The sequence below is a fragment of the Mauremys reevesii genome, linkage group 8, assembly GCF_016161935.1.
Source record: "Mauremys reevesii isolate NIE-2019 linkage group 8, ASM1616193v1, whole genome shotgun sequence".
Lineage (NCBI taxonomy): Eukaryota > Metazoa > Chordata > Testudines > Geoemydidae > Mauremys > Mauremys reevesii.
This window is the reverse complement of record NC_052630.1, coordinates 54,843,992-54,866,435: the sequence shown is the minus strand read 5'-3', so window position 1 is coordinate 54,866,435 and position 22,444 is coordinate 54,843,992. Positions and strand designations below refer to the sequence as shown.

Below are 22,444 nucleotides of genomic sequence, written 5' to 3'. Positions count from 1 at the left end.
CAGCACCTTGAGGCAAGAAGCAGGGTGAGCTGCAGTGGCAGGGAAAGCATCCAGCCCAAGCCACGAACAGGAGTGTCACCTTCACCACTGCAGATAGACCGACTCACTAGCACACTGGGAATCAACAACTCCAGCCTCTCTTGCTTATGGAAGGCCTGGGGTCCCACAGACTAAGTGCCAGGCCTCCCAGCCTCCCCAGGGATGGAAAGTCTCATGCACTGGGAACTGAACTGCAGCCTCCCCTGGTTGTGAAGGGTGCAACACACTAGAGCACAGGGAATCTACCTAGTTAGGGTGGGTCTGGCAGACGGACTATCCAGAAACCTCAGTGATTATGGCACATCTTTGGCATTGGGTCACTAGGCAGCTGCTCTGCAGTCGCTGAGAGGTGAGAGTGCCCCCAATACCCTCCTGTTTTACCTGAACGTATATGTCTTGCTGATCCCGCAGGGCAGCATCTTCCCATGAGGCAGGAGGGAGGCAGTGACTCGTAGGCCAGCTCCTTCCAGGACCACATCCCGGGGAGAAGGACGACGACCCCCTCGGTCCATGCGATAATCAAAGGACAGGGTCTGGCCATAGCTCACCTGCTGGTTCCCAAGAAATCTGGCTGTGAAGGGACATAAGAGACCCAGAGGGAGACGGTTAAAGGGTCAAATCCTCCCATTAGGAAGTCTTAATTCCTGCGGCTGGCCCCAGGCACATGCCACGCATGGGGCTAACCAGGAGCCCACACTTCGGAAGGTCCCAGTGTCCTGCCTGCTGTGATGCCCACCACCAGCCTGAGTGATGAATCTGGCATTTACCAGCTCTCCAATGGCAAGTGCCCTGATCCAGTCCAACCCCCTGCTGCTGAAACTCACTCCAGGCCCTGGTAAAGAGCTTCCAAACTCCCTCATATTTGAAAAACGCTCCCACATCCCCCTTGCATTACTGCCTGCCCTCTCTCCATCAAATGTAATGGTCTCAAGTTGCAGTGGGGGAGGTTTAGGTTGGATATTAGGAAAAACTTTTTACTAGGAGGGTGGTGAAGCCCTGGAATGGGTTACCTAGGGAGGTGGTGGAATCTCCATCCTTAGAGGTTTTTAAGGTCAGGCTTGACAAAGCCCTGGCTGGGATGATTTAGTTGGGGATTGGTCCTGCTTTGAGCAGGGGGTTGGACTAGATGATCTCCTGAGGTCCCTTCCAACCCTGATAGTCTATGATCCCCAGACCAGAAAGGGCTGTCTAGGTCCCACCCCTCTTCCTTCATGTCAGGCCTTGCTAGCTCACACGGTCATGCCAGAGACAGGGAGAGCCAGTAGTTGAACACCAGGAAACCCACTCCTTCCGCAGTGCAATTGGCAAACTCCCTCTCAAAAACCAATATCTCCCACCACAGAGTCATGAAAAGGAAGCCCCCTCTGTCAATCAGTATTAATTATCCAATCACAGCAGCAGCAAGCCAGCAGGTGGCATGAGACTGAGCAAGTCTGTATTATTCTAGGGTGTTTTTCTAGCTAGATTTCCCGGGCGTGACTGGGTGCGAGCACAGCAGCATGAAGGAGAGGGGTCTGAGAGATCACGTCTGTGCTATGCACTGAGCGCAGCTTTGCAGAGCTCAGTTTCTTTATATGGGGCTTCTTCTTTTGGCTGCTTCCCTACATGTGTCTCCCACATTTCACACACTTCCATACCCGGCGCCAGGAAATAGGTGGGCTCTGATCTCCTGGCTGTAACAAACACATCCCGATGGCGGGGAGACCACTGGAGCTGTACAGGGGCCCCATTCACATACACTCCTCTCCAGCCCTCAGCATCTAGAAGGGAAAATAAAACAGTTTGCAGCCATCAGAGCCAGGAAACAGAAGCAAAGGAAAGGCAGTCAAAGGTCATTTGTAATCAATCATTTCTGCCCTGCACACTTCCACTCTCCCTTGCCTCTCCCCAGGGCAGCAGTCTGGCCAGCGCTACCCATTTCCTCATGCCGTACATTAGTGAGCACCTTGACCACAGTCACCAGTCAAGTTCCTCGTACGCCAGCTGTCTCTGACTGGAGATATCCTTGCTCACAGCAGGGATCACGTGCCAAAGAGCAGGAAGATGGAATTAGATGGACTTGGCGTTCTCAGACACGTCTTTCCATGATCTGCAAATCAGCCCATGAGTAAATGCTGTAAAGGGAAGCTTGAGCGGCTGGGAGGTCAGAGCTGCTAGCCACATGGTGCTCTGATGAGAGCGAAGGGGACACACAACTGAATTAGAAACTACTCCGAATAAACGGCTCCTGCTATTTAATAAATACACACCCCGCGACAGATCCTCGGCGGGTGTACGTCTGGGTAGTGTGCTGATTTCCCCAGCTGGGGATCTGGCCCGCTGATTTCTTTAAAAACAAACCACTGGCTGCCCTCCCCCCACAGCGCAATGCATATCTGAGAGGTGGCAACTATGAGTAGAAAGCTGAATATCTGCATTTGTCTCAAGTGCTGCTCTCCATGCACTTAAGTAAAACACATGTCCACAGAAGGAGGAAAAATTCATCAGGCATGCCATGGAATGAATGAAGATAGCTGGCTGGCTGGAAAGGAGGCTGAGCGATCACTGAGAACTGGTCACCGTGTGATAGGTTGGTCTAGCAGAATGGTTTTCAGTCTCTCCATCCCCACCAGGGAACATCATGCGAAAGGAAGATTCACACACACACACCGTAGAGCAGAAGGTAACAGACCCACAGCCACCCAGCAGGCAGCGTGCACAAAGGTGCAAACACTATGGGAAGTTAATGCAGTAATACAAACAGGAGACAGAGGGGGAGGTTTTACCTTGCTGGAAGGTGGAAGTGATTTTATGGATGTTGTAATTTTCTGCACTAGTGCACATGGCCGAGTGGCCATAACAGAAGCACTGGGAACATCCCTCGGGGTTTCCTGCTTCCAGATGATAGTAGCCCTGCTTGCACCTGCCAAAAGAGAATGCATCAATCCACTGGGCTTTACGGGACATTTCACATCAGCACAGAACACCTGGTGTCACACACACTGTGCACCACCTCACCTGCTTGTGGGGTGAGCCTCCTTGTATACACCCATGAAACCCAACCAGCCCAAAGCACCCACTGGCCACCTGAAGGCTGATGGCTGAGTGCAGCTGTCAGCACGTGTATCTGTCTCTGGGCAGAGGTTACAGCCAGAGGGTCACTCGCTGTCCTTTTGTGCTCAATAGTGCCAGGAACAACTGAGCTGCAGAGAAGGTACTTCAGACTAGCCGTGTGCAAGTTCTCTCACAGTCCTCCACCACAACCCCTCCCCCAGCACCAATCAGCCATTGTCCAAACAGCTGCTAAAGAACCACAAGCAGTTTCCTTCCCAAAGGCCCAACATCGGCCATATATTAAAGAGCTCAAGAACCCCCATTAAGGACCAGAATTTCTAAAGCACATGCTGGGTGCCGAGCTCTTTGGCTCCACTTGTGGGTGCTGAGCACTTGTGAAAACTGGCCTCTGTGTAAAGGCTTCATAAACAAGTGTGATTCACCACCTCTGGGGCAGACTCCCCCCCGCAGCCCTCTGCCCCTCTCCATCCTGCACGGGAGCAGCTTTAGAGCACAGCATGTACCGGAGGAATGTACTGTAGCAGGTCTGGGGCGGATCTTGCTATGCAGCTTCACCTGCCTGGACATGGCTCTGCTCCAGAGGGCTGGGAGGAACAACAGCTCCCTGCTGGGTGTGTGATGGTGCAATTGGCTCTGAAGAACTCATCCAGAGGCACTTCTTGACTTAGGCTCTGCTGCTCAGTCAGTGCCCTGCTCCTGTTTGTGTCAGGTGATGCTATTGCCACGCCCCCAGGTTACTCTGTGACCTGGCCCCCGGGCAGAGAGATGCTGGGTGTCCTCACAAAGGGAAAGGCCAATGGGAGCCACACAAGGCTTTGGGCCCAGTGGCAGCCCCTTGAAAGCAAAAGGCCTGGCACTCCAATCTGAGGGCAAAGGGCATAGCCAGGCTCTGGGATGCATGAGGGGTAACAGGCTTTGGGACTAGAAATCGCAACCTGTGGAGGTGGCTCACCCCCACTTCCTCTCCCCAAGCCTGCTCTGTAGAAGCGAAGGGCTCATGCACGTACCTGTCACATCGCTCTCCCGAGACACTTGCCTTGCAGACGCAGCGACCTGAAACACAATGCCCTGCGCTACCGGCTGGATCGCAGTCACACTGAGCACTCCTGAGACGGAAAGAAAGCGTCCTGGATTGATTTCCAGTTCAGCTCAATCACCGCCGCGGGCATATGTAAACAGCTCGGTATACACAGCAAGTACATGGTCCAGCCTGGCTGGCCCACCAACAGTGGTACACGGTGATGTTTTAGAAACACAGGAATTGCCATACTGCAGTGGTTCTCAGCCGTGCCCCCTGTCTAGCGGGGACCCCCTCCTGCTTAATATAGACACAGCAGGCAGGTCGCTGCTCCTGATATTTGTTCACACCTCCAGGTTGAGAACTCTCTCCACATTGGATTAGATCTGAGGTCCAGCACCCTGTCTCTGACAGTAGCCAGCACCAGACATGTGAGAGGAAGACGCAAGAAACCCCATAAGGATAATCCTGGATTAACCTATCCATGGGGGCAGTTCCTTCCTAACTCCTGTCTCTTCAAGTCTGGGTTGTGCCTAGGATCATGAGCCATTATGTCCCTGTTTTATTTATTTGCATGTGGTAGTGCCACAGTACTCTACTCAGGACTGGCACTCCATTATGCTAAGTGATATGCGGTACACCTATAGGCAGGGTTTGTTTTGTTTTATTTATTTATTGCAACTGTTCATGTTCTCATTGTGCAAATAAATAACTACACTTTTTTGAACACTTAAATTTGTGGCTTCTGCAATATCATGTGGCAGAGAGTTCCACAGGTTAATTGTGCACTGTGTCCAAGCATCTCTTTCCATCAGCTTTGAATGTGTTGTCTTAGAGTTTCAGTACTCCAGATGAATTGAGATAAGAGTAGATAAGCAACTGCAGGACGTGAACCACCAGAGTGTGTGAAGATATGTCGTGTTTCACCTCTGGGAAGGGGACACGCTAGGGTGTGAGCTCTACACGGAGGTGCACTGGAGTGTTATTAACGAGCACTTCACTTTCTGTCCTCATGGCCACTTCTAGAATGGCAATGGCCACCGTGTTAGGAATAAGGATCAGAGAGAGGCCTATGCCTCGTATCCCATCACTAGGAAGGGGGAATGAAACTACCATACCATGCTACCTGTGCACAGTGCCCATGAATAAACTGTCTCCAGTCACCACAGGCTCCACACAAAGCCTGCAAAGCTCTGGAGAGGCCAGTCCAGCCTGCATAGCTCATGTCAGGTACTTACGACACTTGTCCGCCTGCCTGGCACCCAGCCTCTGAGAAGGAATGGAACCCCGGCTGGCACCGGTCACACTTATCGCCCATCACACCGGGTTTGCAGCTGCACCGGCCGTAGTTATCACACTGCAGGCCAAGAGAGCCTATGGGAACAGGAGAAGCAGAGAATTCAATAGTCTCACCATCACTGTGTTGTCTCTGGTTATCTCGGGTTGAGAACACTCCTGAAGGAATTTAACACCCACTGAGGCTCTTAGGAAAAATATGAGGGGGAAAAAAATCTAATTTGAGACAAATCTCACTATTTATCATGTATTATTGCAGGGGTGGCCAAACTTATTGACCCTCCAAGCTGTATATGACAATCTTCAGACGTTCGAGAACTGGAGCGCACTTGCTGGGGCTCAGGGCTTCAGCCCTGCTCCTGCTGAAGCCCTGAGAACCCCCTCCCTGCTGGGCAGAAGCACCTACCCCACCACCATGCAGCAAGGCAGAGGTCCTGAGCTCCCGCCCCCGCCCCCAGTCTAGTAGGTGGATAATGCGGGGGGGGGGGGGGGGAGAGCATGGGGGCGCTGTGAGCCCCAATTTTAGTGGAAATGAGCTGCATGTGGCTCCCAAGCCACAGTCTGGCCACCCCTGTACTATTGTATAGTCAATTCTCCCACATTGGGGATATCCAAGGTAACTGGCTGAAGGCAGGTGCTTTCATTTTAATATCTCCATTGCCCCTGCTGCTAATTCCCTCCAGGAGCAGAGCCCTGCAAATCTGCGGCTATCCATAGACCATGTTTGCAGATCGTGGATGGATGCAGATCCAAATTTTATATCTAAAGCCCTGCAAATCTGGGGCTATCTGCTTTATATCCGCAGACCATGCTTGTGGATCGCGGATTGGATGCTGACACAAATGTTGTATCCGCACAGGGCTCTACCCATGAGGTCACAATGTGTGCGTGTGATATCAGTTCTTGCTGTGGAAATTGTTTTGACACCCCACACAAAAGATTATGACTTCAGGCAAAGAATAGAAAGTGGTGGGAGCTGGTGGACTCTTAAGGGACAAAGATCCTCTTGTCCTACAATAACCTCAGTAACACCACACAACACCAGGTAATCCCAGAATTGTTTCATCTGAGTCAGATCACAAACTGATGTAAATTGATGCAATTCCATTGACTTCAATGCAGCTGCACCAATTTTATATCAGCTGAGGCTCTGGACCAGGATTGTTCCCCACGCTTGCCCACATGACATCAAGTCATACCATCTTCCTGAACTGGCTGTCTCTATTCCCAGCTAACCTCCTGCCCTGCCTGCCTGAGCGACAAGGAGACAGACTACAGTAGAGAACAGATTCACATTCACACTGCCATATTCACAGTGTGCTCTCATGCACCGGTTTCCATTCCTGTTAGAATACAGTACTTGGGAGCAATCCAAACAGAAGTAGATATTTTCAGTCCTAGAATTTAAACCAGCCGACAAACAGAAGAAAACCTCTGTGCATTTCTATTCAGTGTTAACGAATGGTTCTAGAGACTACTTGATTTCTGTGTTTGTGGACAACAGACATGTGCAGAGCTTCATTGACATGTACAGCGCGACTGTAGCATTTAAGAAATGCAGGTATTTTCTGCGCACAGATAATTGGCTATTACCACCAGAACTAGACAAGCAACAGACATCCCTGCCATGTAATCACTGCAACAAGAACACCTCTGCTGGGATTCCCTCCGGGACGTCAAAGCCATTAAGCCCATCTCTTGTCACAAGAATGAGCTGCCATGGCTCAGTGCGCCATAAACAGCATCGAGGGCATTTACGCTGTGTGTGGTTCATCTATTATTTCCTCTTTTAAAGTGGCAGTGCTGGGGAGAGGTAGCAGGCTACAACTTTGGTGACTGAAGTCTTCTATTTATCCAAAGAACAGGTACAGCAGCCTGGTGAGCGTCTGTACATTGCCGCCCACCCCCAGACATGGTATTTCACACTTGGGAACAGAACTGTGCTTACACCTGTACGGCCCAGTCAATCCTCAGCCTCTTGCGAGAATGCCAATTACTTCAAATTGTGGGGCAGCTGTGGACCTGGCTCAAGGCTCACTGAGGTCCAGGGCTTTGGCTAAGATCCTTTGTGATATGGATACCTGTCCTCTGGGATCTGGACAAAGGCCAGCAAATGCATTTCAAACAGACCTCTGAACAGCAATCAGATGGTCCCACCTTTTGATCATGCTCAACCTGCTGAGTTCAAACCTTTAACAGAGTGGGGACAGGTTCCACTCCTAGTGGACTGGCAGGCTGAGAGCAAGGGTGACAGTTAAAAGCGGACATGAAGGACATATTTCGGTGGCAGGCTGAGTTTAAGAACCGGCAGCTGTTTGGAGCTGCTCAGAGGTTTGGAATACTCGAAGCACCTGTCCAGCAGAGATGGAATACTGCGCAGAGTGCAGAAGTGGTGCATGCAATGACAAATGCAATTTAGCACATGGGGCTGCATCCCCTACTCCTGCCACTCACAGGATATGCCTGTGCTTCCTGTCAGTCTTGGCTTTAGGTTATACCACTCACTAAAAATGACAAGAGCCTTTAACATAGTGCAGATGGTAAAGAGAAGAGGGGATGGTGAAGCCAAAAGCTCCGGTCTCACTCTATTAAGCAGCCTGCTATCTTGTGTGCTCCTTGAATGCCAGGCCTGTCCCGGAGCCAAACCCCAAAGCTTTTCATCAGATCTACGTTCGCAATGACATTTCTAAAGGGTGATGAACTTGCATGACTCACTGAGTAGCAACCTAACCCCAGGCTATGTGTTTTTTTGCAAAGGTTAAGCACCTTGTAAGGCTGAGCTGCTCTCACTAAATCCTTCTTTCTCCATCTGCAATCTCTTAATCCATGGCAGAGGTTTAGATTCCAATTTAGGTTTTAGCCACAAAGTTCAGCCAACCCAGCCTGAAGCGAACAATGAATTAGTGCCGTCTAAGTCATCACATTGTGACGGCAGCCCAGCTAAGGCTGCAGCAAGGGTTCTTCTGGGTTGTCCTGAACCCTCACCACAAATGTCTCTAGATCTGTTGGACCTGACCTGGCAAGAGCTCATATTCATTTGCCGGACTTGAACAGGGCTAGCCTGGATGTGCTCAGATGAACTAATTTAGAACATTTGCTATCTGTGAGCCATGCCCGCAGAACGCCTTGCGCTGGCCTCCAGGGTTATGATACCATATTATTAAAATGTTACAAGGGAAAGGCACTGCAGGGAGGGCAGCCGTTGCAAGACACAGCTTGTTGGGATAGGTGGGACCCACTCTTTCCCCCTCTCCCTCCCTCTGGAAAGGGTTGGTGAGGAAGTTGTTAGTGCAGTGACACTGTACACAACCTAAGGTAGGATTTCAGCAGCATGAGCTGCCTTGGAGCATTGCCGTGCTGATGACAACGGGGACTCCGGCAGCGTGACCATCCCAGCAGCGTCTGGCCGCACAGAGCTTTTCAGGGCCCGAGGGCAAAATCTGAAATCGAGCCACCACACCCTGCGCTCACCCTGCAGCAGCAGCTCCTGTCGCACGGGTGTTGCATCCTGGCACACAGGGGTGCAGCACCACTCAGGTTTGGCCTGGCAGCCCCTAAGTCATGACATTACGATGGAGGGGCAGCAGGACAAATTTGAGGGAGGGGCTTTGAGACCTGTCGTGCAGAGTCACAGCACCACTCAGGTGTGTCCCAGCCACCCTCCAAACCCAAGTGGCGCTGCATCCCCGTGTGCTAGGTCTCAGTGCCACTCAGTTTGGGGGCCCTCTCAAAAGGGGGGCCCAGGACAAACTGTCCCTTCTTCCCACAACCCAGCCAGCACTCACCATAACAGATAGAGTTTGGGAGAGACGTGGCTAAGGATCCATTCAATTTAATCCACCAGAATCAGGCAGGTATTATTTTAATTGGCAATACATAGCAGCTCCAAGACAGCTGTTGGACTGGATCACTTCTAGCCCTGGCCCCCTCTCTCGGGGCAATCCCTTCCTCCCTCTGACGTATCCCCGTCTAGCTGCACAGGTACCTCTGGGGTCGCAGTTACAGGGCAGACAGCTTTCTCCATCCCGCTGGCGATAGTACTCCTCCTTGCACCTCTCGCAGTGAACGCCATCTGTGTTGTCAATGCAGTTGAGGCAACGGTACCCATTTCCTGTTTCTCGGAGCAGGTCCCTGTCAAAGATGCACTGACTGGACTTCCCATTGCAGTCGCAGACTGAAAGAGCAGAGGACATGGCCACAGTTAAACAGAGGGACCCCAGTAGCTCTTACACAGAAGGGATCAGGTTTGGAGGTTAAGTTTTCATGTGCAAACATCGTGCCAGAAAAGGATGCCAGCCTGAGAGTTGTGGATATCAAAGCCCTCTGTTTAGCCAGAAAACATGCATAGCATGAGCATTGTCCCACTACCATGCCCCAACCTTGACCTGAACGGACCATAGGGTTGCCAATTTTGGTTGGACGTATTCCTGGAAGTTTCATCACCTAATAAAATCAGTAATTAAAGATTAATCTTTAATTAATCTTTAATTTCCAGGAACTCCAGGACAGCCCTGGACGGTTGGCAACCCTAATAGACCACTCTATTGTCCAACCAGTCATGTCCTTAGTTTATGCCAGGGGTGGCCAAACTTACTGACCCACTGAGCCACATACGACAATCTTCAGAAGTTTGAGAGCCATGGCACACCTAGAGGGGGCTCGGGGCTTCAACCCTGCTCCTGCTGAAGCCCCAACAGGTATCTTCTGCAGGGCTGAAGACCCAAAACCCGCCCTCCCCGCAGGGCAGAAGCCACTAGGCCCCACCACCCTGCCACAGGGCAGAAGCCCTGAGCTCCCCCAGCCCCAGTCTGTAGGTGCAGAATGGGGTGGGTTCTGCAAGCTGTACTTGAACTGTAAAAGAGCCCCATGTGGCTCACGAGCTCAGGTTTGGCCACCCCTGGTTTATGCCAATTGGTGTGAGGTAGCTGGGTTCTTTTGGTGATTTGGACTCTCGGGAACCACCATAAGTTTTCTTAAGAAAGCAAAATCCTGAGGCTAGATTTTGTAGGAGGCCGAAGTCTGTTAGTCACTTCTGGAAGTCTGACACCACGGCAGCGCTCCCAGTACAGAGGGCTGTTGGGCTGGGATCGCAACAAATTTAGAAGAAATATTCTCCCCCCAGCCTGCCCTTTAGTGTGGCTGTATTTGACCACCACCAATCACACACGCAGCCAGATTCTGAGCCTCTGTGAATTGGAGTCGCTCCTTGTAGGTCAGTGGGGCGATGCAGGTTTATACCAGCTGAGGCTGTGTCCCATTGTCCAGACTTCCTGAGAGAGCAAAAGGGACAGGTATTTAGGGCAAAAGGAAAATGAATCTCATCTAATTGATCTAATCTTGTGTGTCTATACAAAGGGGGGGGGGAGCATCACCATTTACAATGAAACAAAGGGGAAAATGGCAGAAATACGTCCAACACAAAGTCCTCTGCAACAGAAAGTAACAGGTCGTGTTTGTTCAGTGCTTTACGTGGGGTGAAGGCTCAGACATAAGGAACCAAACCAAAGGGGAAAGAGAAGCGAGGGAAAGAGGCCACACAGAACGCAGCCCGCCGAGCTGGGAATCTGCCACAGTGCAGTGATGATGTCACTCTATAACTATCCCCAGGCCCACCAAACAGGAAGAGTCTGGCAGGAAGAGTCTTCCAAACGTGCTGAGAATCCAGGGCAGCGGCTGGCAGTGCGTCTGTTAGGTTACTGACACCGGTGCTCAGGGACGCCCGCAGGGCAACTGCTTCACAAGGCTGCCCTGCCTCTTGGAACAGCTTGCGGACCTATTGCAGCCACTGGCCAGGGCTGGCCGCTGCAGGAGGAGCACTGGGTGCAACAGGAAACTGGGCTGAGGCCAGGGCACAGCTGGCCTGCATGTTCGAGTGTGCTGGTTAACAGGGAGAGACATCACCCGATAAGGACAGCTGGGAAGAATAGTGTGTTCAGAAATCGTTCCTGCACTCACACGCCCATCAGCATCCAAACACTCCTGTGATCAGAGATTAGCAGTAGGAATCCTGAGAGCCCCTGGCAGCAGCAGCTGTACATTTGCCCCAGCTGGCTGCCAGCGCACACCACCAGGTTCAGACACGACCGGAATTCCAAACACCTGAGACAGCCGCACACATCAGCCAAACCCCGGGCCTGCTAGCACTGCCAATTGCAAACCAACCAGAGCTGATCTCACCCTCTCCACGACACAGCAGCCCGCTGCTCCCTGCTGATTGTACTCAGCAGCATCTCAGTGCTGAGACCTGCTGCTGATTGTACTCAGCAGCATCTCAGTGCTGAGACCTGCCTCCATCCTGCCAGACTCACCTCCTCCTTGCTTCAACTCAGCCACTGACTCCGTGTGGCGGAGCCCAACTCAATATGCAACAGTACATGGACCACGGTGGGAGCGAGGGGGACAGCTGCAGCCTGGGGAACCCCAATGCTGCTATGTCCCCAGCCAGGGATGCTGCAGCATTGGAGATAGCAGATATCCCCCCGTTTACGTATCAAATGTGGTAATTGTTGGCAAATACTCCATATCATTAATGTAATGTTGCAACTAGTTCTCTGGCATTTTCACATGCAAAACCCCTTCAAGCAAAGAAATCTCTTCAACCAGGGATAAGAGCCAGATCCTGTGATGTGCAGAGCACCTCCCACCCCACTGCAGTCTTTGAAGTGAGGACACTGACATCACTTGCAACGTGTCTGTAACTGTATTCTCTTTCACGTGTAATTTTCTGTTTCCCTTCACACTGTCCCTGCCTGCCTCGTCTCTCCATGACTCCTTCAGAACAAGATTCCAGAGCTCAGAAGGGTTTCTTACTAAGATCTCTTGCAAATCTGTGCTCACTGTCAGAGCCCATGTACCTGCCACCCCCTGCATGTTCCCCACTTCCACAGGCAGATGGGTGTGACAGCCTCTCTCTGGGCCTGTGAATAACTTGCACCGCTTTCCAGCCTTGAACACTCATCTCCCCCAGACACAAAAACCTGCAGGATGGGCTGAGTCGGGCTATAGACATTTAGTAATAAGTCCCCCCCACACACACACACACAGCTGGCTAGCGCTAATAAACCCTTTGCCAATATAAGCTGCATCCACACGAAGAGAGCTTTGCTGGTACAATATATCAGTATCGTTATACCAGCCAGGGGCGGCTCCAGGCCCCAGCACGCCAAGCGCGTGCTTGGGGCGGCAAGCTGCGGGGGGCGCTCTGCTGGCGCTGCGAGGGCGGCAGGCAGGCTGCCTTCTGCGGCTTGCCTGCAGAGGGTCCGCTGGTCCCACGGCAGTGGACCTCCCGCAGCCGCCAAAGCTGCGGGACCAGCGGACCCTCCGCAGGCAAACCGCAGGAGGCAGCCTGCCTGTCGTGCTTGGGGCGGCAAAATCCCTAGAGCCACCCCTGATACCAGCAGGTCCTGCCAAGTGTAGACCTGAATTTCCTCTAAGGAACAGATCTTCAGAGAATTGATTGTCTGAATAGCCTGCCTGGGATGCTGCTTGAGAACTTCTCTATTGCTGTGTAAGCAAGCTCTGACGGAGCTCTTCCCTGGCTGCTAGGCACGAGCTGGGGAGAAAAGGCTTCAGGACCAGACTGTATGTATATGAACACACCTACTCCACCTATGTATACAGCAGACAGAGCATGTGTGTTGCCCAAGCGATCAATTTTTGCTGCTGTTGGGTTACAAATCACTTTAGTAAGACGTATAGACACGCTTTCCTTAACCTGTATATTAGACAATTTTAACATTAGCTTTAATTAAAAAAAAGTAAATTTGAATGCAAGGGTAATAAAATGTTGTTACCTTTATTGTATGAGTAAAGGGCAGCAGAACTGTACTTAGCCTGTCCAGATTGAGTGGGTCACCCTCAACCGAACTGAACTCACTAACAGGGGCTTTGGATGCCAGATCCCAGTGGAGAGTGAGGGGAGTGGGGACAGGTGTTCCTGCCTGGAAGTGTGGGTTCTGCCTAAGACTCCTGGGTGCCATTTAACCTACCCCCTCCTCTGCTTAAAGACAGAGCTAATTAGGCTCCATTGAGAGTCTTTTGTTTTGTTAAGTGATCACTAGAGCTGAAATCACCAGTAATCAGGTCTAAGTGCTGCTTAGATCTGCTGTGGGACAGCCTTTCCGCAGGTGAGACTGTCCAGCCTGCACTAGCAGTGACATGAGGTGCCCACACTGAGGAGCTGAAATCACTGGGAACTGGGTGGAACCTCAAGAGACCGACTTGCAGAGGTCACAGTAGAGAAGCAGGTGACAGCACAGGGCCATTGGTGATGGAGCAGATGATGGTGCGGTGGAGTGAACGGTGGCACAACAAATGACAGCAGCAGAGTGAACAATGGTGCAGCAGTGACACACCGTGAACTGTGAGCCAGTTGTGGGGGCAGCTGGGAAGGCATTGCTCGACATTCCTTCCCCCTCCGGATGGGAGGTGAACTCACCCGAACGCATCTCTGAATGCTGGGTCTCCGCTCCCCAAGGACAGCAGCTGGGAGTGGGAGGCACTGGAGGGAGAGGGGAGTGGCGTGTTAAAGGTAAGAGACCAGGTGTGAAAGTAACTTACAGGACTTACCAGTACTGCCGGAGTCCTGAGGGGGGCGTGGCCTCAACTGGAAGAGGTGGGGGCCTCTCAAGATTTAAAGGCCCTGGGGCACCAGCTGTGGCTCGGAGCCCCAGGGCCTTTAAATCAACCCAGGGCTCCCAGCTGCAGAGGTGGCTGGGAGCCCCCGGGGCTCAGGGGCAAATTGAAGAGCCTGGGGCTCCAGACACCGCGGAGCTCTGGACCCTTTAAATCCCCACCGCAGCTCCAGCTGCCAGAGCCACGGGCTGGGGGTTTAAAGGGCTCTGGGCTGACTGCAGCTGCGGCAGCCCAGAGCCTTTTAAATCCGGCCCCAGCCCAGCCGCCCGAGTCGCCGGCGATATTCAAAGGGCTCTGGGCTGCCCGCTGTGGCGAGGAGCCCAGAGTCCTTTAAATCCCCGCTGCGGAAGCCGGTGCGGTCTGGCACGGCATACTGGCCCTTGCCGGTACGCCGTACCAGACGGGACCGGCTTACTTTCACCTCTGTAAGAGACATTAGTTTGTTAGATTTTTACACCGCAAGGTGAGAAACAGAGGCAAAGGACACTGCCCAATGTACTCTGGGGTGGGAGTTTTGCTCATGGTCAGATGTGTTTGAATCATGGTTGTGGTATTTCCTTAAATTAATGCCAGGTTCCTTTCCCCTTTGTAGTAAAAGTTTTCTCTGCCTTACACAGACTCAGTGCTCGCAAGAGGGGAAGCATTGCCTCTTAGAGGCGCCAAGGGGTGGTGTTTAATTTTCCCAGATTACTGGGTGGGGACTCGAGACAGTTCTGTGTTGTATTGTTAAGAGGGACCCTGGATATTGAACCCAGCCCTTGCTGTTGCCGACTTCACGTGGCAGAATGATTACAACTGAAGAGAATTACATTATTCTCTTCAAGGCACCAGAATTGCTTTCACGTACATGGCACACCCAGGCATGTCTAGACACAGATCACTTTTCAGTACCACAATTTTTTAAAAGAGAAACTCAGCTGTAGGGCCAAAGTCGCCAAAGTCCCCTTTAGGAGGCAGTTGAAAGGACAGGGCCTGTGGGTTCCTTAGCAACTACAGGTGACATTTGGTCAGTGGGAGGACAAAGATGCTGTCAAAAGAACAGACAGGGGCTGAGAACAGAGAGGCAGGAAGAGAGGAGCAATTTAGCAAAAGTTTAGAGCATGGGGAAGATGTGGGGAATGGGATGCAGACTGCTCTAGGTCACTGGCTCCAAATCATCCCCATCTGCAAACTGTTTGGAAATTGTAACGTCTCAGCTTCTAGCATCCAAGTGTCTACGTTAGAAAAACCCTGCTAATCACTGGCCACCTTGTATCAGAGAGGCCAAGGACTCAATGGGCCATTGTGGTGAGGTGCCCTTGTAGAGATTGTCCCTGCTAGGGAAGTCTGACCTGCTGCACCTCATCTAGACCAAGAAGTTGGGTTTCCCATGCTGCTAATCCAGCATCTTCTACCAGCGCTAACCTCAGTTTACAGATGGAGACAAAATGCAGAAGGGCGAAGGAAAAGGGAGACACTGGAACGAGAAAGCAGGGAAAGTCTCCTAAGACAAACAAGAGAGAGGGAGACAGAGAGAAGCTTGCGAACAGAACAGAGAAGAAATCTCTTGCTTAGGAAAGGAGAAACACTGATTGTGGGAATTCCAGAGCAACCAGAAATCTGGTGTGTAGAGCGATCACGGGTAACACATTGTAGCCATCGTCCACTTCCCTTGAGTGCTAGCATCTGCCTCGAGACACAGAGCCATCCATGCTGCAGAAGGGAATAGCCTCTGCCCTCCATCCCTGGGCTGCTGAGTGCTGCTGGCAGCGCTCACTCCCCATCGCCACCTGGTGGTTGTACTTCCCAGCCCCAGGATGGGCAGCATGCAAGGGAAAGGCTCCTAGGAACCTGCTTGCCTCCAGCACAGCTGCAGGGGCCAGAGCTAACTCTCCCCTGGTATTTTAGCACTCCGATTTTTACTTAGGAATTAGACGCATTGTCCCCTTCCTTTAACAATGTTGTTCACATTTGTGACCCACCGTGCTGGGCTAGCCCTTTACTCCCTCCTCCTAGCCATACAGTGCCCAGGGCCCCTCCAAACACACACACATCCTCGCCCAGGCACCATTAACGTGCATGGCAGACAAACACATTCACATACTTTGCCAGGGCTGCTAACATAATGAAATACGCCGTCCAAGTTAGGTCCACTCCAGTAACATTCTCTACTTGCAATCCTGCCACTGGGAGACTGGTCCGTTCCAGAGCCACAGAAGTGGTTCCTTGAGCCAGATATTTCTCAAAAGGTTTCCATTCTCATCTGACTCCCTTGTGTGGTTCACTGTGGCTGGCTGAATGCTGTCTGATCACGTGGACACAGCATCCAAGAAGTTTTTGCATATCCCAGAAGTTTGGCCAGGTTGTTAAACTGGTGTCAGCGCATCCTATGGGGGATAAGAGCAGGGCACATTTTCACATCTTGCCTTCACATGGCATATGCTGGGGACTACATCTGTAGCCTTGGCCCAGGGCAACAGACTGGGCTCATGCATTATTAACCTGAAGTGGGGTCCCATACTGGACTGCGTGTTTGTTCCTACTGCTGGACCCTCCCCAGGAGCCTCTGCCCGGGACAGCTAAAGCAGATTAAATTTTAAAAAAACCCTAAACTGTCTGGGTCAATAATGCGATGCTGTGTTTGCGGGCTGAGGGAAGAAAGAGATTTACAGTGGAAAAGCTTTTTCCTATCTGGTGCTGAGAGGCCCTACCTTGGGAAAACTGAATTCTCCAGCTGTTCGGAAAAGGTGAGGCCTGCAGATAGAACAGCTGGGGTTCTTTAATGCTGTGCCAAGATGGAGGGGTCCAGAGTACGTGCCCAGCAAAACCTCATTCTCAAAGCATTCCCGACACCATACAAAGGGAGAAAATCTCGCCTGCTGTTCTGATCATGACTCCAGATCTGGAGGGCGGGAGCAGGAGACGGGCAAGCCCTGGGCTCCCTACAATGTTGTACTCTTAAATTCATGTATAAAGAAGGGTGTGTCTATATGCTATATAGGAATGCTATAGTAGCACAGTGAAGTTTTTCCACTGCTGTAGTAAACCCACCTCTCCAAGAGGCAGTAGCTAGGGTCTCAGAAGAATTCTGCTGTTGACCTTGCAGCATCTACCCTGGGGCTTAGGTTGGCTCGATTACAACACACGGGGTGTGGAATTTTTCACAGCCCTGAGCGATGTCGTTGAGCAGACCTAACTATTTTCCTTATTTTCCTCTAAGACTAGCCCTTAGAGGAAAATAGGGCTGGTCCTGAATCTGTGCAACTCACATTTCAGCGGTAGCGAGGAATGAGGCTGGCAACGTTACAGACCAAACCAGCATGCAAAGAGTCTCTTCAGCACCTGGGAACCAACACATTTAAATGTAAGAAATCTTCCATGAGAACCATAACCTCTCTCCTTTCCGTGTAAGGTCCCATGGAGATGGCGGAATCCACCGGCAATCTTCTTTTCCTATTTGTTTATTCTAGGAGATGAATAAAACCAGCAGACGGTCAGTTCAGTGCAGCTAGAATTCACCTCTGGACTGCCACCTCCATAACAGACTCTTCACTGGATTGTGCCTGCTCTAGGCGAATGACTCCGCAGTCCACAAAGTTCTGTGCCGTCAAACATGCGCACGGGTCACTGAAAGTCTGCCAAAGCCTGGAATTCCTCCTCTTCGCCACAGAGCTGACAGGGAGCCCAAACTGGGTCCCAAAATGGGGAAAGAGGTTCCTTTCTCCCCTGAAGTCTCAGCCGTGTTGATCACTCATCAAGCAGGGGAAAGCAGAAAATCTTGCTTGCCTCCATGCACTGACCACATCTTGCGTCAGTCAGCAGCAGCAGCGTCACCAGTCTGCCTCTGCTCACAAGAAGTCAGAGTCATGGCTTGGCAATACTACTTATTTCATTGTAATGAGCTAAACCATAACTCATGTCATGGCCCTGCACTCAGCTGTAGACACTGTGGCATTGCTGTGCTGAGAGAGACTGGGGGCTGCTTGAATCACAAACCGCTTTGAGATTGGGTGTGAATGCACCCTTCAATTAGCATAACTGTCAGGATGAGTTAAGGGGAAGCCCCGCCCACCCCCAAGATAAAAGAGGATTGTGAACCCACCCAGGAGTTCTGGACTGAGGGTATGTGTGCACTGCAATTAGACACCTGCTGCTGCTGGCCCCTGCCAGCTGACTTGGGCTAAGGGGCTGTTTAATTGTGATGTAGATGTTTGGGCTCAGGCTGCAGCATGAGCACCGGGACCCTCCCACCTCACAGGGTCCTAGAGCCGAGGCTCCAATCCAAGCCCAAACGTCTACACCTCAGTTAAACAGCCCCTTACCAGAGCCCCACGAGCCCAAGTCAGCTGGCACTGGCCAGTCACAGGATCTGTCTACACTGCAATCAGACACCTGAAAAGACAGGGGGCTTTGGGAGAGGGGGCCATGTGCATGTGTGTGTAAAAAGAAGACAAGCCGGAGACAGAGAGGCTCAGAGGAGGAAGAAAGCCAAGCAGGAGCCCATGAGCACAGCGCGATTCAGGCGAAAGTGAGAGAGAGCTTTTGGGTCAGGTCCTGGCTAAAGCGGCTTGGGACTGTAAGCTAGGAAACTGCTCCTTTTGTTCCTAGTTCCTCCTGCGTTCGGAGAAGTGGGCTTTGTACATTCCTTGCAAATGAACAAAACTGCACCAAAAAAATCGCAGACTCCATCAATTTCTACTTCCAAACGGAATGTCCCCACTGGGCCCTGAACTTAGACTAGCCGCTTGAGTCGAAAAGGGGCAACAGTATTAATGGAGTTCAGCAGGCTGCCTTGTTCCTCCAGTCCATCAGTATTTCTCCCCTACGTGCTCTCCGGGGCTCTGCAATTCCCACACTGAATGTATTTTGCGTCAGTGCTTCCTGGGAGGAGCAGAGGAGTGGAGTGTGATGATGCCTCTTCTGACCTGACCCTGCTTTTCCTATGCACATCGCTCTGTCTGGGGCTGGACAAACACAAAGACAGAGCTGGGGAGACATGGCAGAGATGTCCCTCTTGTCTGGTTTCCAAGTGGCACACAGTATTGGTCCAAGTGCAGGCCTCTGCCAGGCAAAGGCCTGAGTTTGAGATCTCTAGGCCAGCCTGAAGTATGAGTCCTGGGAACCTCGCAGGGTCTGTACATCCCAGAGGAGAGCGCAGAGGAATCCCTGTCAGGTGGAAAGGAGCAGACCTGGGGTGGCTGTCTTTGCTGGTCAGCGAGCCCTAAACACTCACCCATTTATTCCTACAGTTAAACGTCACAGGTGGAAGCACTAGGGAGGCCAGCCCATGGCATGTGCCAACTGCTCAGAGCTGTGTATTTCTCAGGGCCCCAGCCCAGCATGCCACCTCCTCCACCCCATCACAGCAAGATGAACCTGTGGGCTCAACCCTTGCCAGCTAGCACCGAATCCAATCCATTCCTCCAGCCCCAGAAACACATACGGGTATCCAGCACTCACTCCGTCTCCCTTCCAGCTGCCAAAGCCTCCCTCGCCCCCGAATAATGAGAGTACCGATAATCCGTGTGCCAAACTCTCCCCACTTGAAGGGGCAACAAACACTGCTGAGCCCCACACATCTGACTCCACCAGGGTCCTGATACATCCAAGGATGTTTCTTCCACCAGAAACGCTTGAGAACCAGCCTTGAACAGACGCAAAGCACAGGTAACCTAGATCTCCCTTTCTGGCACCAATACCTGCAGGGGTACAGGCAAACGTCACTGTTTAAACCCACAGCCAACCGAAAAAGACACACACCCCACAAGTGACAGACAGCTCGCACCATCACATATAATGGCACATGGAAAAAATTTGTTTCATGCTAGTGCGCAGCCTTCCATGCCCAAATCGTTATAAACAATGCCATGCTGACAACCACGCATGCACTCTTTGAATGCCACACTGCCTACCTCAGGAAACTTTTAGTGCCATACACCTGCCTACATCACAACATACACATCTATTACAACGGGTTTTGCTGAGCAGTTTGAAAAACCAACCTCTGATCTTCTGTAACTAAATGAGATTTCAGATTCAGCTAATCTGATTTAAATAGTTCAGTTGTAAACAAAATTGTATTAATTGCGCTGACATGGCTGGTTCGTGAGTGCAGGAGAGAGCACCAACAACATTAAAATTGAGCTACTTTTGATTAACTGATTCAGGAAGTTTGTAATAGATTAATCCTGCTCAATAAGAGCCTGTCAATAATTTGCCATTGGTTGTCACTTTATACCAAGTGCAATAATAAGTTCAAAGTCCACATAAACTGAATGTCTGACTACACGGATTCATTTACTGCAGGAAAGGGGAAGAGAAACTATGATGGTTTATTAAGAGATTTCATTTCAGATATAATTATGTTTGTTTTAATAATCTGATTAGTGCTGCACCTTACATAAATCAGATCTGTTTTTGCAAAACGGGATTGTTTTCAATACTTCTTCCTTTACTTTTTCTACCATCTCTTGGTGTGTTTACATTAAAAATAATTGAAATTATAGACCCTACTTCCAAGCCACTAAAAATTAAAATGTATTAAACTCTAACACAAATACATTTAGGCAAATATGAAGTATACACAGCAGCACGGCCTTATCAATGTAGTCACAGATGCTGCCCTCAAACTGACAGTGTTAAGCAAATATCTATAAACAAACTTAGTGGCATGTCATTACCTACAACACACATTCAAGTCCGTCACAAACACACATATACAATGGTGTGACACTGTCATGGGTTATGATACGTAGTAGCAGCAATAGCCATAAGATCAGACCAGCTTGCACGGTCTATGAAGACCCTATTATTGTCAATACACACTCTGTACCCATACATGCAAATACAATGCAATGTAGCAAAACATACTATACAGCAGGGGTCAGCAACCTTTCAGAAGTGGTGTGCCGAGTCTTCATTTATTCACTCTAATTTAAGATTTCGCATGCCAGTAATACATTTTAACGTTTTTAGAAGGTCTCTTTCTATAAGTCTATAATATATAACTAAACTATTGTCGTATGTAAAGTAAATAAGGTTTTTAAAATGTTTAAGAAGCTTCATTTAAAATTAAATTAAAATGCAGAACCCTCCAGACTGGTGGCCAGGACCCGGGCGGTGTGAGTGCCACTGAAAATCAGCTCGCGTGCCGCCTTTGGCATGCATGCCATAGGTTGCCTACCCCTGCTGTACAGGCTAGGTGTCACACTGTCATACAGCCACACACATAAATAGTTGCACTGTCACAGTACTGGTCACTATCACCTGTCCAAACATGTATAGATATATAACCAACACCATCATACAAAGTATCTCGTAACATATAAAAACACTAGTTAGACCTGGTCTAACACAAAACATTTTGAAAGGCAAACCTCCACAATATCTGAATTCTGTAAGTGTTACTAAACCAAAAAGGCTCTCTTCTTCCAGTTCATGCATTGGCTTAGCAACATACACTTTGAGCTACTAAAAGTGCTATATTAACACAATACAGCATAATGTAATTAGCATGTTCAGACCCAACTCCCTCTCAAATAGAGTCTTTAAAGAAAGTAGTTGTATGCCAGTAAATTATTTAAAGAGGTCCCGGAATAATCTGGGCTACCAATGGTCCTGATGAACCAATGCAGCATTCCTGTGATGTTTAAATTGTGAGGAAATCCAGATAACACTATCAAGTGTTTATTCCCAACCAAAACATTACCACTCTCATCCACAAGCGTCTCTGAGAAATCACAGCAGGAGGGGAGTGAGATCTCAGTTTGGTGCCGTCTCACCTAGGGGCTCTGTAGCAGTTAAGGTCATTTGAAGTACCCTTCACCCAGTGCAGAATTTTAAAAAAAAATTGTACGTGGAATCAGTTTTCTAAACTGAAGCAGGAAGATCTAATCACGTAAGCCTCACCTTCTCTTCTGTTGGTACCGATGGCTGCAGGCAGGAAGAGAGAGACACAGAGGCAGCTCAGGGTTAGCAGCCAGTGCAAAGTCATTTCTGGGGATACAGGCATGGTGCAGAGCAGGGAGCTTGCAGCTGGCTTTCCAGTGTGCTTCACTTTCTCTTCTTAGGTGGTTTTATCAGCTCCTGTACCTGAGTCACTCCCGACACAGGAAGAAAGCATGTGCCTCAGTCAGACTTACTTGGTGAATAAGGAGAGCCCAGCCCATATGAAGCAGACACACCTAAACCTCAGATCTCCTTACCAGCTCTCTGGGCTGTCCTACACCAACCAAAACAGCAGCACAAACCCAGACAGGAGGGAGGTCTGGAGGGATAGAAAGACACATCAGCCGTTTGAGCTTCCTCCCAGTCAGTGCCAAGGATTTAGTAATGAGTTTCTTCTCCTCAGCAGAAGCCCCTCAAAATTAAATAAAAGCGCTGCAGATGCTATGAATCCTTCATTGTACCCAAGCCTGCCACTGA

General features: G+C 50.4%; 1 protein-coding gene and 1 long non-coding RNA gene across 2 annotated transcripts in view; one reads left to right on the top strand and one right to left on the bottom strand.

The window, feature by feature from the left end:
• Window positions 1-22,203, bottom strand: part of LAMC2 (laminin subunit gamma 2) — a 37,160-nt gene extending 14,957 nt beyond the window's left edge. Inside the window, exons 1-7 of the mRNA XM_039483642.1 lie at window positions 21,929-22,203; window positions 9,393-9,581; window positions 5,350-5,485; window positions 4,101-4,199; window positions 2,805-2,941; window positions 1,677-1,799; window positions 421-610 (exon numbers count right to left, since the gene is read on the bottom strand). Of these exons, the coding sequence (XP_039339576.1) occupies window positions 421-610; window positions 1,677-1,799; window positions 2,805-2,941; window positions 4,101-4,199; window positions 5,350-5,485; window positions 9,393-9,581; window positions 21,929-22,031 (977 nt within the window). The 5' untranslated portion in view covers window positions 22,032-22,203. The remainder of the gene's footprint in view (window positions 1-420; window positions 611-1,676; window positions 1,800-2,804; window positions 2,942-4,100; window positions 4,200-5,349; window positions 5,486-9,392; window positions 9,582-21,928) is intronic.
• Window positions 13,721-17,653, top strand: LOC120369885. The gene is made up of 3 exons (XR_005583482.1): window positions 13,721-13,937; window positions 17,297-17,384; window positions 17,491-17,653. It is a non-coding gene; the product is annotated as an uncharacterized LOC120369885 (long non-coding RNA).
• Window positions 22,204-22,444: the final 241 nt, after the last annotated feature.